This window comes from Poecile atricapillus, chromosome 4, assembly GCF_030490865.1.
Source record: "Poecile atricapillus isolate bPoeAtr1 chromosome 4, bPoeAtr1.hap1, whole genome shotgun sequence".
Classification (NCBI taxonomy): Eukaryota; Metazoa; Chordata; class Aves; order Passeriformes; family Paridae; genus Poecile; species Poecile atricapillus.
Window position 1 is genome coordinate 64,069,549 of NC_081252.1, and position 15,892 is coordinate 64,085,440.

General features: G+C 36.9%; 1 protein-coding gene across 2 annotated transcripts in view; it reads right to left on the bottom strand.

Annotated features, from left to right (window-relative positions):
- Window positions 1-15,892, bottom strand: part of EVC2 (EvC ciliary complex subunit 2) — a 68,157-nt gene that overhangs the window by 8,472 nt on the left and 43,793 nt on the right. The window contains exons 13-19 of one of the 2 annotated variants that reach the window (XM_058838564.1): window positions 15,215-15,374; window positions 13,594-14,052; window positions 10,453-10,653; window positions 9,030-9,149; window positions 5,969-6,196; window positions 4,027-4,235; window positions 2,484-2,571 (exon numbers count right to left, since the gene is read on the bottom strand). In XM_058838564.1, coding sequence (XP_058694547.1) covers window positions 2,484-2,571; window positions 4,027-4,235; window positions 5,969-6,196; window positions 9,030-9,149; window positions 10,453-10,653; window positions 13,594-14,052; window positions 15,215-15,374 — 1,465 coding nt within the window. Of the gene's footprint in view, window positions 1-2,483; window positions 2,572-4,026; window positions 4,236-5,968; window positions 6,197-9,029; window positions 9,153-10,452; window positions 10,654-13,593; window positions 14,053-15,214; window positions 15,375-15,892 lie in introns of both variants that reach the window. The other variant, XM_058838563.1, reaches the window with a different exon arrangement.

Sequence of the window (15,892 nt, forward strand, 5' to 3'; positions counted from 1 at the left end):
ATGCTCACAGCTACCCAGACCAGCTTGCAGAAGTGGAAAGAATTGAATGTGTGTGCAAACACAGGAATGGTCAGATCAAAAGTTTGATAGTTCAGGTATATTATTGGTAAAATATCAGAAAGGTCAGGGACTCATTTTTCTACAATAACAAATGGATACAAGTGCTACTTGTGCTATCAATAGCTTCATCTGTATTCCTAGAACATCGACAAATAAAACCAGGAAAGAATGGTAGATTAAAACCAGAAGATTTTTTTAAAAGTATTTGGACTGAGCAGTATGTATTCAAACAACTGATGCAAGAATCAATGAACTCCAGACACGATGTGTTTCAAGTTTCCTGTGCTGTTTCCATATGCCAGTCTGCCTGCATCATATGTTGGATCTAAAATGCAGTTAGTGTACCTGGGGCTACAGCTATGAGTTTATTCAAAAGTAACATCTCAGCCAGAGGCTGATGATCCTGAACTCACTATCATTCAAACAAATCTCTTATTGACCTCAATCTGCCTTGATAAGGATATAAGTGGAAACATGAAATACAGCAAGTAAAACTTACCTGGTTTGGTTTTTTTTTCCAGAAAGGGTGTCATCTACAGCTCTGAAAACTACTCTAAAGGGGAAAATTCTCTTTAAAGAAAAGAATGAGTATAAGACAGCTATAGTTTCCTAACATTTGTCAATGTAATGTGTTCTATAAATTGCAAGAGAACAGGGGAAAAAAGAATTTAAAAATAAATTTCCAGCATCAGCTCACAGGCTAAGCAGATCCAAAAGTATAACTGTGCTGCATCATAAGCCTTAATAAATCAGTAAGTTAATATCCTACTAAGGATATACCTCTTTACAGTTGAATTAAGAGTAGTCAGGTTTGGAATTATAGTTGGGAGTTTTTATACTATTATTCTTGCTGAAAAAAAGCTTTGCTTTATATACCTTTATATATTTGAAGGGTTAATATGGATAGGTTTTAAGGAATTTCAATAAAGTATGTTGTAGGATATCTCTGGGCTACACTTTTTATGAAAAAAAAATACAAATACAAAAAACCAATGGTATATTTGATGAGTATTTAAACAAATAAAATTATTTCTTCAGGGAATCTTATCAACAAAACATAAGGCACAGTATCCCAAGTATATGGTGAACAGTGTACCCCATTTCTCAAGTGCAATGAGGTGACAGCAATGCTTTTCAATCTGTCTTCAACATGTCAAGACTTACAATTTTTAAGGGTCCTTGTTCACCTACTATGGTGCAAAGAGGATAGGGGACTGTGAAAATTATGACATACTCTATTTGCATACTTATGTAATCTCCAAAACAATAATTTTAACCTCTCTTACAATATACATGCCATGCTGTTGAGAAGCCCTTTCACATCTGCCTTATCTGCATCACAGAAACTTAACAAGAATCACAGGAAGAAGACAAATCGCCATAATCCAAGGGAAAATGGTCAATGAGCTGTTATACTACTCATTCACACACATCTGTGGGATTTGGTGGGATCCACCAAAGTGGATTCAGCAAACTGGCCATGTGGTCACTGGAACATTTTCTATCATTTATCAGCAGTCCTGGCCAACTGGAAGGGTGCCAGTTGACTGGAGGTTATCAAGCGGGACACCCATAAGGCCAGAAGGGCTGGAAGAAGGATCTGGGAAACCAGATGCCTGCCAGCCTGACCTCAGTGCTTGGTAAGGTTATGGAACAGATCCTCTGGAGTGATTCAGCAGAAACAAACTAAGAGACAGGAAAAGCTGAGAGATCCTTAGACTAAAGTGCTCCTCCCTTGACATGGTGGTCTCTGAAGTTCCCAATTCATGATGCAGGGGACTGTGACCACACTTGTTTCTGGGAGGCAAGATACCTGGACTCAGAAAGCTGCTCCACCAGGTCTTTTTTGATGCTAGCTACATATCTCAACCAAGATCAGCCTGCAGATAAAAACTGGGGTCAATCCGGAGTTTCATAGTTAAGGCCTTTGTAGGACTGACAAGCAGCCAACACACAGAAAATTACCTGAAGATAAGACACTCATTTTGAAAACGAGTATGAGTAATGATACTAGAAAATTTAACTACCAGTCCTGCTATCATTTAATTTTGAAACATAATCAATGCAAATCATTCTTTACACTCATCAAAATCTAATCAAAATCCTTTTTTCAATACATGAAAATCCAACTGTAAATCTGTCTGTTAACCAAAAACTCAGGCACTTCAGCTCTGCACAGAATGAAATGCAATAGGACAAGCCCTGAAAGGATTTGTAAATGAACAAACAGAAGTATAACTTGGTAAAATTCAAAAGGCTGAAAGTAGCTCAGAATTAAGTGAAGTGCCTGACACTATAGTCAAACTAGTAGCAACTACTACCAGAGAGTAAATACATCTAATGGTTCCCAAAATAGAAGAAAAGCTGATATCCAGATACAACTGCAATTCAAACTTGGAAGCTTTGTTCAATTTCATGCTTACCTGACTATAAATTGCTGAAAATGCATTCGTTTCTATATTTTCCAGGAGATCTTCAAGCACCACGCAATTCCATTGCTCATCTCTCAAGCTGAAGTGAAAGACAGAATTAACATTGAAATCTTCCCAGGTGCAATGACTGTATCATAGGAAACAAAATCTGAAGGTTACCCATTCAGGAAACATACCTGTCTGCCAGCAAATCTGCTGTGAGCAGCCTAACTTCTAAAAGATGCCAAACGCTTTTCCCTTCTTCCTTGAACCCCCAAGTAAACACCAGAGCAGAATCTAAAGCTATGCTCTTGCACGCAATTCAAATCTGGAACTACTCCAAAGCAATGTGGTTCAACCTGTCCCCATCCTCTTCCCTCTTTCCTCCCTAAATCTCATCACCACACTTTAAGGCAAGTTATGGATCTTTTTGCAGCTGAAATAGGATATTAAACAGTTAACTTCCTCATTGCTGGTGATTATTTTTCTTTTCTAGACCAAAACATGATGACATCATGTACAAATCCTGCAATATACAGAAGTGTGAAACTTGTTTCTTCCAGTAGGTTTTCAAGACAAGCCTAGTGGCAGTTTCTTTCAAGGCTTCCCTGAGAGGTTACAAGCTTGTGAATACTCTTGCACTCCTGCAGAGGTTTATCTGATGTTCTACTGACTCTTTACTTCTGCAGCAGGAAAGTTGTTCATCTAAACTGAGTAGAGCTCCAGCCTTTTCAGAATTAAAGCAGACTTACCACTATCACAGCCATTTTTAATATATCGGTGGTTTTATGGAAAACATGCTTTCTAATGGAAAGCACACTTTGAGGATGTTACATGAAGCTTGAAATGTGCTAGGCTTTTAATACTGTGCAATACACATGGCAATGACATTTCTACCTCCTGTAATCCTAATAAAAGTAATAAAATGGGCTGCAGTTTTGAAAATTATCACCCATTTTTGCTAGTCAGCCTTTATGACAAGACAGTTATTTCTATATACTTACCAAGAGTCATTTTATTTGTCACAGATATCTTTACTTAAAAACTGGCCAGAAAAAATTGAAATAGAAGAGGAGTTTATACATCTCATCAAAAGTAATTGTGTGCCAGGGAATTCAGTCTACAGTATGACAGTGGAGATGGAAATTCAATTTAAATTGTCTCAGCTACTTCCTCTGACCCCAGCAGATCATGTTGCCCTGAAGTCCCTCCTTATCTTCTTGGGAGACAAAGTAATAGGAATAAAATTATTTTCCTCCTTAATGATATACAGTATCATTATTTTTCCACTATCCCTGTGAAAAAAATGGTGACTGCCATGCAACACACAGCACAATTTATATGCTACTAAGTTATTATTATTTCATGCTTCTTATTTCAATATTCCCAACTCCTTAGTTATGCTCTGGGCCACAGCACAAGAAGGCAGCGTTCAAACACAGATGCATGGTCCCTCCCCAACACAGCAGAAGATGCCTCCTGCTGTTTCTCCGGAATATCTTAAGGTCCATATGAACTCCAGTAACACAGCAAAACCTGAGACCAAAGAACTTACCTCTTCTGGTACAGGTTTATAAATTGTTTACATTTATTCATGGCCTGTCTTAACAAAACTGTCACATGTCTTTCTGCATTCGTGTCCACAGCTTCATTTGAGAGTCCCAAACCATCCAGAATCCACCTCTCCCTACTCATTAGATGCTGCTGCGCTGACTCCTTATGCATCATCTCATACTCCAATTTCCTGTTAAGTTCTTCTATCTCCTAGAGATTGAAAATGCATGATAATAAGAAGTTAAGTTCTAACTTGAAAGAACAAATTTCATTTGGAATGAAGAAAAAAGACAATGGTATCAGATTTTCTGACATTATTAATTTCTTATTCTACCCAGCCACTTGCAGTCATTACAGTTTTCAATTCATTGCACAGCTTCGGTAAACATGACTGGCACATTCTGAATATAAGTACAATGAGGAAACCTACAACTCAATTTTCATTGTGTTTAAAGTCAATGCTCTCTGAAACCTTCCACTGTAGAGGACATCCAGCAAGTACGCTGCCAGCATGGCTGAGATCAAACCTAAGGAACACCACCATTCAAATTCATTTGCAAGCTGCATAAACCCACTGAAACAGCTTTAGAAACTTAGACTAACTAGTTTTAGTTGTAAAAAATTAACAGCTAATATCAAAGGGATTTAAGTTAAAAGGCAGTAAATCATAATTAGTCTGATAAAGTTAGGGTTAAAATAAAATGTTCTGAAAATGAAAAGGTTAAAATCCAAAGTCTTCAGGGGACTGGATCCCCCACGCTAAAGATCTAACTTTGGTCAAAAAGTCAAACTAGACACCAGAAGGAAGGCTTCATATTGCCATTTCCAATGTCATTTTTGTTGTCTCACCTCAACCTTTACGTTGCTTACTATCTCGAAGCCCCACTTCCTAACCTGTACCTTGGAGAAAATGCTGAATTTTAATCTATTCCTCTGCCTCATCAGCTGTATTTAATCCAGTGTTAGCTATTCTAGGCCTCACTTCTGCCCCTTCTTCAATCCTTTTCCTTCACTGGTTCAAAACAGAGAAGGTGAAAGCGACTTCTCTGAAAAGCCCCCTCACTCTTATGGCATACAAGTCAAAAAACTCTTCCTACATACAACTTTCACTACTTCCTACAGATCTAACACAAATTGAACCAAAACTGGAGGCCCGTAAGCATCCTAACTGCCACTCTATGAGAAACTCTGTGGAGGTGACTACATGAAAATTTAACAAGGGAAAAATTCCTTGTCCTAGCAATAGCTATCTAATGATGCCCTCTAGAAAAGAGGTTTCTCTCAAAAACCCATTTTGTTTGTTCTACTTCAGTGCTCTCTCCAAGCCTCGCTTAGATGGTTTCAAATAGCAGATGCAGAAAAAAAAGAAAGTCCTTGTGAAAACGGAGCATTGAAGTATTAAAAAAGGATTAGAAAATTGGCACATATCAACTATGTAATGATCATGGTGAAGGGAAGAGGTTTTTCCAGATTTTCTACTATTTAAACTGCATGAGTGTACCTGGAGTGAAATAGGAAGGAGGCTATATAGATAATCTCTAAAAACTTGACAACTGAAGTATATCAAGTGGTTATGGATTTTGCATATGGACAGCATTGTAACATGAGCAATTCTATACGACAGACACAACAATTCACTCTTTCAGCCATGAGTCCAAATCACTTCTCAACTTTCTTTCTTTCAATCAATAAAATATTAAATAGCCACCAAAATACTACCCTTTCTGACTGCATACAACCATAACAAAAGTAAAAAAATAATACTGCACAATCTTCCCTGGCTTTCCTCTCTATGTCTTTAATTGGATACATTAAAGTGCCCATACTCACAGAAATTAAAGTCTGAGCCACCAGAAGCTGCAAACCAGCAGCTAAATCAAAGACCCTCTAATAGCTGCTGTTTCCTAACAGGATTATTTTCTTTTAACAACTACATTACTTACAGGATTATGTGCTTCTAAAATCTGAATACATTCTAGTTTTGACAGGGTTTTTGATGTGTTCAGTTGTTCAAAGAGCAATGCTTGCACATTTATGATAGCAGTATACAGCTCCAGCATTTTAGATTTTTTAACAGTCTTTTGAAAGGCTAAAGAAGCAATATACTCTCCAAGTTTATTTTCCAGATTGTGCAGGTGACACTCTTTTTCAAGCTGCAACTCATACTTAATCTAAAAAACAAAACAAAAGAGATAGAAAGATTAACAGAAACTCTTACATACACTCTGTAATTAACAAGCAGGATTATGACAGCGAAGCAAATCGATGCCGTTATCTTATAATGTAATGCACTGTTTCAAGAAGTGCTTTTAACCTTCAATTCCAAGCTTTTACTGTAATAAAAAAAACAACTATAGTACAGTAAAATATTGTAAAGAGATCAGGCTTTCTTTTAGGATAGTGAAAACTTTAATATTAAATATTAACCCAAAACAGAGGGTCTATATAATTTTTATTATAATAAAATTAAAAGCTAGAAATACTAGAAATACTAATAAATCTATGGGTACCTATAGTTAAATGGAAATATAAAATATGCCCTTTTGCTAAGAAAATTATGAAACTCATAGAAAGATTGTATTTAGTTTCAAATTGGCAAGTGTCAGTTAATACTGACTTATGACATTCAGCCTACTACTCTTTGAGCATATAACGAAAAATCTTCTATAAAACAAATTTAAACTGTAAATCAAAAGTCTATTGGCAATGGATTTTAAATAAGATTAAAACTGGATTGGATCAACATCAAACAGCATAAAATCAAAGTGATTTAACTCAGCAACTGTTGCTGCCACACATTTGATGGAACATCCACAGGAACTATTCAAGGGTGAAAGGCAAGTGCAGCATGTGCAGGCACATGATCCAATGCAGTGTGACTGATGAGCTCTCCATGCTGTACCACTGACATTGGCAGCCAAGGACACTGCATTGTGACTATTTTTCTGTGGGACAATGTGTAGAGCAGCCAGCTGCAATTACCTTCTTTAGATGCTTCCATCTGAGCTTGTTGCTCTAAGCTCCCTTCACACTCAAAAAGGAAAAGATAGCTCTCAGTAGGTTTCATATACTAAAATATGGGTTTGCACTGACATGTAAGGTGGATGTCTAGGTTAGACACCGATGGCTACAATGAATAGCTAACATTTAGGTAGCTGAATCCTCAAATGACAGTAAACAATTGCCAGTTTGGTCTTATTCTCTCTCCCTGTACTATTCATGTGGGCCCAAATAGTTGGATTGTAAGAGGGAGAAGATACAGATAGAGAAAGCACATGAAGCCCTGAGAGCTGCAACTCTCAGGTGTTGATACCACCTGCTGCCTCACATGCCCATCTACACACACTCTTGGATATCAGAGCCCAAGGTTTTTCCTCACTCCATCTCTAAATTCTTTCTTCATCCTGACAAATCTAATCTGATAGGTTTCACAGCACACCAAAAAAACCCAAACCAACCAAAATCCTCTTCAGAAATCAGCATTTTGAGAATTTTCCAGTACTAAGTATTTTAACAGCAATGCTCAAATAACTACTGCCTGTGACAGAATGGAAGAACCACAGTCATCAAAGGAGAAACGTCAAAACCTTTTAAAGTTTTGGTCAAGTTTACTACCACTGTGGCCTCCAAGAGCAGATACTCACATTTGCATTCTACTGAAAAGCATTTATCCTATCAAGTTTGGCCTCTCTCTTAAAGAACAGGCACAGGTGAAGCTAACCTTCCTATTTTAAAACAAAATTCTAATAAAAATGTAAAGCAGTATTTACTGCCGTACATTTACCAAACAAGAATTCAGTACTTTTTTTGCCTCTAAAGCTTAGCTCATAATCTGAAGTACATTCAAGGTAATACCAAAACCATGTAAATTTTGAAGATCAGGGCATTAGGTATTGAAGATAAAATTTAAATGACTCCATTAAAGGATTAGAGCAGTCTCAAACCACTTGTTATTAAACTAGTGAAGAGTTCTAGAACACACTTGCCTTCTTGTTGCAGTCTTGCCCAAACATCTGCTCTCGCTTTCAAAGACTCGGTGCTAGACTAGACAAATAATTGCTTTTATCATCTACAACCAAAACAATGTGTTGCTTTCACATAAATGTGAAATAATTTCTGAATTAACATGTTAACCCAGTATTTTTAGTTTTTCACGATACAGTTATATAAAAGATAAGAAAGAGGTATAAAAATAGCTTTTTGTCCAAATTGGTACTAAAATTGATACCGTAATCACTTTCGAAACTATATTTTTATATACCAATTTTAATTACCAATGATACATACCTCTTTGTTGTCTGTAGTTTCTACAGCCGTGCACCACCTATGTTTAACAAACTTATCATTGCAATGTCCTCCTGACATGAAAAACTAGGACTACCCATATTATACACATATGAAAGATCTCTTGGAACATCTACTATCCGGGAAGTAAAAAGTCTTCAAAATCCCATACTAAGATTGGCTCCACTCATTTCTCAAGAATTAATTTAGACTGGGGCTGTGTGTATCTTTAAAAGGTAAACACCAGAATCAAGACTTCTTTTCAATTAGCTCTGTATAAATAAATTCAGACCCTACCCAAAAACCTTTTGGATCTAAGAATTAATTTCTGGATTTTCAGCAGCATTAGCAGATGTCCTGGAACTAAATGTTGCTCAGCTGAAGCATGCATTAAAGCACCTCCCATGTTTTAAAAGTCTTCCCAGAAAACCACAGGATCTAGGGAAGTCGTGTAATCTTGCACACATCAAGCTCCAAAACCATTGGAAGAAAAAGGGTTGAGACTTTAAACCAGTTCTGTAACTAGAATGCAAAAATAAAAATAAAGCAAAAACTATTAAGCATGAAATGCAACATCTTGATAAATGCAGCCAATAGTAGGGAGATGCATCATGCACCTTACACTTTTCTCTGCTTCTTATTCACATTGATAGAATACTGCCAATCTTTAATTACTAAAGATCCAGGTCTTGACCTCAGTCCAGAAAAGATTGTACTTACCCTATTCAAATTATCACCTTTCACTGAGTCTTTGTAAATTAAAATTTTGTCCTGTAAAGATTTCTTCAGAATATCTAATTTATTTCTATTCCTGGATCCTGTTTTTCCCATTTTAGAATGCTGCTGTAAAAAAATGAGTAAAAATTCCTTGTTAGAGGTAAATGAGGATGCTAATGTTAAGATTATTACTTGCTATTATTGGCACATCCACCAAATAATGAAATGCTGGGCAAATTTGACTTTCACTGAGAAAGTACACCTGAAATGAAGGAAGGTGCTTCCTATTCATTCAGAAGATTCATTTGAACATTCAGACAAAGTTAGAATTTTTTTTAAAAATTTATTTCAAGTAGAATTATATATTCATCCTTTCCATGAAAACTCATAGCATACAAATTTGATTTTAAACAAGCTTTAGCAGTGATAATAAGAGAAGATTTTAAGTGATACGTTGTCTCCTCAGCACAGTTAAAATGAACAAAGAATACTAATTTAAGATCTACATTGTTTTCAACACACAGTCTATGAATCACAAATGAACCATGATAATATTAAGAAGCACTGTTCCATGTAATCAAATTATTCTTGACCTTTCTATTTCTTTACAAGAATACCAACTAAGTATGTGTACTCTTGGGGAAATGATAACATCTGTTCAACTCTAAGGTTTTGCAAAGTCATTTCCCTCCTTTAGTACTTCAGAAACTGTCAAAGCTTTGAACTAGGCTAATTCCTAGCACAATTAACCCAATGTAGTTTACATGTTTAGAAAACACAACTGAAACAAAACAAAGCAAGGGCAACTCCTCCTTTTTAAGATAGTATCAGACACAACTAATACAGGAAACATTTTTTGCCCCTGTACTTTATAAGAACTGAAAACCATTTATGATTTCACAGCTTTTACACTTTACTGAAGGAATGAAACACCCCTCACAGGGTTCTTTAAAAAGTGCTAGATTTGATAGGCAGATCGACTGCTTGCTGGAAATATTTCTCTAACTTTGAGTATGCCTCATCTTCTACATATTTAAATGTGAGGAAATAACCCCAAACTGTCTGCATACACTTATATATTTTGGAAACAAGAAACAGAAATCATGCCCAATTTCTTGTCAAGAAAGGCCATCTTACTCAGGAACTTTCCTAAACAGAAAAAACAATGTAGAAGTTCCTTTTTCAGAAACTCCCAAAACTTTCACAAAAGCAGCAGAAATACAAGTGTATGTGAAAAAAACTATTTATTCAACTGCTGCCCAAACAATTATCTTCAAGTGCACTGGTCCATGCAGACAGGAAAAGTGCCCACTGCTGTCACACCTATGAAGAAGCTACAGTCCCAGATCTGCAGCCAACGCCAGCAGCCACAGGTACCCCCAGGAGCCCCTTCCCCATCCCCACACTGATCCCATGCTGCTCCCACCTGTTTGTTGGTCATTGCTAAATTCTGCTCAACTTTCAGCACCTTGGTGTCCCTCTGCTCCACTTCAAAAGCCTGAAGCAAGGTTCTTGCTCTTATCTTGGGCCAAGCCAAGCTGCTGTCCACCTGAGAGAAGCAGCAGTGCAACTCTTGCCTCATTCTAAGCAACTCCTCTTCTGAAAGTGAGAGGGGTAAACTTAGAAGCTGCCTGTTAAAAAAACACAAGAGCCATTTGCTGTTCAGTGATTTATGAAATATTGCATAAAATATAAGAGACATGCACACAAACTCTTTACTCAGCAGTGATCATCTATTTCACATATCAGTTAGTGATTCCACACAGCAATGAACTGCTCAACATGCACAAAATACCTTTGAGGATACCTTAAATTCTACAAACAGAATTTCCCAGATTGTAAAACTTCATTTTCAAAGGAAAACAGCTTTTGAATATTTTAAAAATAAATTAATATTTTTAGCACATTTCCTATGCATAGAATCCTTCCACCACTTAAGACAACACAATCCCTGAACTTCAGCTGAAATCAAGATAAAAGCTTCCCATAAGGCCTCCCTGTGCTGTTTCCCAGCACTTAGCAGTCACAGCTACAGTGAAGGAAAAAAAAATGAAAAAGTTCTCTCTTTATTATAAACCCATATGCAATCCCTTCCATCAACAGGTCACAAGGATTCCAGCTGTTATTTGTAAAAAGGCTCTTTGCAGTCTGAAAAATGCAACATATTTTAAGAGTAATCTGAATTACTCAGTGTTCCCATTTTGTAGAAATAAGGTTCTCAACACATCTCTAAGGAACTGATCATCAGGTTAAGCTGAAGTTGACTTAAAAATAAAGCATGCTCAGTTCTGATTAACCATAGACTACATTAATCTTCTTACCTTGTCTATCTTATTTCCTGAAGAATATTTCACAAAAAAAAAATAGCATACTGTTGTTTGGAATTTTCTTTTATTCCACAAAAAATGTTTGCATTTAAAACATGAAGAGCGTGTTTTTTAAAGAGTATTTTTCATTGAAAAATGTATTATACTGCATGATTCATTAGTACTGATACTTTTATTTAATGTATACGCGGCCTATACTACCTCATCATTTCACTAAAATATTCAAATTTAGAAATCCTTTTTTCTTTCTACTGATTCAGCAAAGAACATTTAATATACTTTTAATGCATGAGGTTTTTCCCTTCAAAAAGTTGTTTACTGTAAGACAAGACTACTCCAAACAATCATTTATAGTATATTTAACAATTTTTCATCTTATCTTAGACTCATGGAAGAAAATCCATGCTATAAATCCATGTATATAGATAGATATAGAGAGCTATGAAATAAAATATAGCAAATAGAGTTTTGCCATGTCTATATTTAAAAAGGACTGTGAGCATTAACAATTTCATAAATGTTTGGACTAACCCATGGTCTCTTTGATAAGCAACAAAAATGAAAATCATTCCAAATAATGCTTTGTGAACACTAGATAGCAGATGAGAACATAAGCATGAGAGCTGGCATCTGTCATCAAAATACCATAACTAACAGACAATGGACTGAAAAAAACCAGTGAGACAGAATCTAAGGGGCTATTGATAGGACAGTTGTTGCTGCATTTTTTGGTATATATTTTCCTGCATTTTACTGGAAAAAAAACCCGAACAGCCTACTACTGCTTCAAATAAAGACAGTATCTAACAAATATGACAGGAACACTGCAGGTTGAAACACAATTATTATGGAATTCTAAGTCAGAAACAGGAAAGTCTGCTGGGACATACAATCTACCTCCACATTCCTGCAGGTCTGCTCTCAGCAATGTAAACAAGAGATAGTTAAGACAAGCTAGAAAATAAATATAAATGACTCACAGAAAAGTATTTAAAATGCTGAATAAAATACAAAGCCCTCGAAATTACAATCAAAACAATGGAAAAAGTGGAATTTTTTCTTTAGCAAAGTAAATGTAATGGGTAGTTTCTTTTTATATTCCTGTTGTATGGTTTTACAACATGTGGCAGGAAAACTTACAAAGATTCTGTCTGGATAAAACTGCTCACACAAATCCATTTTGCTTTGAAGAACAGGTATAAAGGAGAAACTTTTACCAGTGTCTTTTTTTTTCTTTTTTTTCTCCCTCCCTATTCAATTTCTTATGCATGGCACATTTTATTCAGAGCCACACAGCTTATTACAGCTTTGCCTGTTCCAGTTGCTTCCCCTAAAGCTGCAATTTTATTTTTTCATGTTCCCATGTCTCTAACAATGTCTCTTATTAAATAGACATTGTATAGGAAATGTAGTACTGCTAATATTCAGGCAATGCAACAACCAGACATAAATGCACTTGAAAGCTAAGAAGAAACGCTCATGAACATTCCCTGATCTCTCAGGGACCTTGCTGCCCACTGTGAGAGGCACAACCACTCCTGGCCACAGCCATGGGCTGTCCCTGTGCAAGGTCTCCCAACTGCGGCAAGGCCACCACCTGCTTTCCCACCCCCCCAGGGTTACACTGCAGACAGCAATGGCCATAACACTTGCAGGGGCCAGAACTCCTCTCTGCAGCACTGCCTTTGCCATGATGCCTGTCTGGCTCAGGGCCTGGTGCCAGGGACACTCTGTCTGGAGTCCAGAGCAGCCCAGTCTGACATGTGGAGCCATGAGCTAGACAGGCAGATACTGCACTTTGTACTTAGGGACTATCTGTGCCCAAGCTTAAAACAAACCTCATGAGTAAGGCTTGACTTGTGGCTAAAAGGAATATATTGAACTTGGACTTGGTGCCAATTAGGTCTGACTAATTGGCATTTCCAAAGACTAAGTCTTATCTGGACTAAGAATAACGATGACAGACTGAAACAATGGAAGATGTGTAAGTGATACCTCCCATGGAATGAATGGAAGTATAAAACACTTATTTCCAGGTTTTTAGCATCAAGACTGCTACTTCCTGGGATTTCCACTGCAGTGCTCATTCACTGGTACTGCATGGGCTGAGATCTTGGAAAAAAAAATCAATTCCTAAGTGCCCAACAGAGAACTGATCATTAGGAATTACCACTGGACAGGTGTGAAAACTGCTCTCCTCTATTTGCCATAGTAACTAAGAAAAGAGTGCAGAGAGATACTTGCATGAATATTGACTGTTCCCAGCTCCTTATTGTTTTTTGTTCTGAGATGCTTGTTTCCAGCTCTTGGCTTAGCTTTTGCCTGGTGAGCTGAAGCAGCTCTTCAGCAGCCATGCTCTTGTCATGTTCCTCCCTTTCAAGCTGTGCATGCTTAACCACCATCTCTTTTTTGTGCTCCTCCACAGCTTCTAGCAGGAACAACTTTGGCACATTGAGCTTGACCATTTCTTGCACAAACACTCCACAGTGAACACGTTTAAGCTCTTCAATGGCTTTCTCTGCTAGGCTAAATAGAAGCTCCTTCAGCTCTTCACTGGCTTCATTGTCAAGCTTTTCAGTAAGTTCCTCAAATTCAATGGTGTGATCACTCAGAAGATTTTTCCAGTGTCTCAGGTAGTGAGAGATCTCAGTAGTTTTGAAGGGGTCTCCAAGTGACAGCTGCTCCTTCTGATGCTCTTTCTGCTGATTCATTTACCAAAAGGAGGAACAAAGTTAAGAAAAAGGAACAACTCAAATTCTAACTCCTTAAATATGAATTTCATAGCAATGTAAAATTTCATACTTTTGCTTTTCCATGTTCTTGAAACTGCTTTTCAATGTCCAGAGGCTTACCTAGCCCTCAACAGATTGGCTTTTGTAAGCACCTAGGAGGTCTGTGATATCTCTGACTATTGTTAGATAGAAGGGCTGTTGCTAGATAAAAGACCTAACACCTAAACAAATGCATCATCATGTGGTTTGACATAATCTTAGCTAGCTGAACTTCAGTGATCCGGCAGTATTTCAGAAGTGAATCTAGATCAAATAGCAAAGAAGGAAAAGAATTTTTAAAAAATTACAAAAAGAAAGTTTAGTGTTTTGTTGTTCTGGTGTTGTTTATTTTTCCCATCTTGCAGAATTACTGGAAAGCTAAACCAAAACTACCTACACTGAGAATAAATATAATGAATGATGTCACCATCACCAGGCCAGCTGTCTATGCTCACACTGGTATCTGTTACAGAGCACAAGGCAGTGAAACACATCCTGCAAAAGACAAAATCAACCTCACCTAACTTGGATCATCTTAAGAACTACCACTTAATCCAAAATAGTTTTTTCTACATCTTATAGGCAGAGAAAGGTAACTTTGAAGTTTACCTTTGGACAACAACTCCCTGTCAGATCACCTGCAAGTCGCCTTACATTCTGAGATGATCTATCTTTTGGAGTCAACTTTGATTTTTAGATGGCTGAGGTGACATGAGTTCTACCACAAGCAACCACAGGTAAAGCATCTTTTAAATGGTTTTGGTTAGCAGCTGAATTTTAACTGTGCTACTGAATTCACTCAGGTCACACATGGCCAGGAATATAGAGGAGTTCAGAAGCTTCAGAAGTTTCTCCAGCTAAGCTGAAGTTAAGTTACTTTCTTGCAGGTTTTTCTAAAAGGACAGCTGTGAATTACTGCATGACTAATACAGAACATGGTGGTACACAGCTAAAACCAACTGGCACTTATTTTAAACCATGCTCCTGGCAGTGCTGACCCCTGTTGTAAGAACTACATTTTATTTTTCAATTAATTCAATTTCTAATTCTTGATAAGCCCTATGAAAATAAATACATTGAAAATAATTACCTTTTGCAGCATTTCTCGCCTTCGCTTGGTAATGAGTTTCTGGCAAAGCTTCTGCTTTTCTTCTTTTAAATCATGATCAAATTTCTGCTTAACAAAATTAATTTCAGTCTCAGCTCTGTCCAACAGGATTCCCAAATCACTTTCAGGGAGATGACCTGCTCTGCAATAACAGTGTTTGAAGGCTGTTATCCCAAATTCTTAAGAGCAAAAGGGTATTTGAGGCAATTAGCACCACAAAAAGGCTCAGCAAAACAGACACAAAGAATGATCTTTGTTTCTGTAGCAGTGACACCTAGGAGAATCAAAGAAGGAAGGGGATAATCAAAGGACAATCTTAGAGAGCAGCACAGGACTGAGGCAGTCTGTGAAGGTGTATGAAAAAGAAACAGGTAGAAGGATGGATGGATAGGAAGGATTGACAGGAAGGACACATGGGAAGGACAGGCAGGTGCAAAAACAATTATGTATCAGTTTGTAATGTGACATTCAAATGAGACATTTTAAAACTTATATATTATGCAAATTTATTTTTTTCATTTAATGCCCCTGAAATGCCTTATATCTTTTACAACTCCTCCTCATTAAAAACAAATTTCTCTTTAAAGTATGTAATCAAGTAAAAAGAACAAAAAATTATTTTTAATAGACAAAGCAGTCATAACCACAAAATATTTGTAT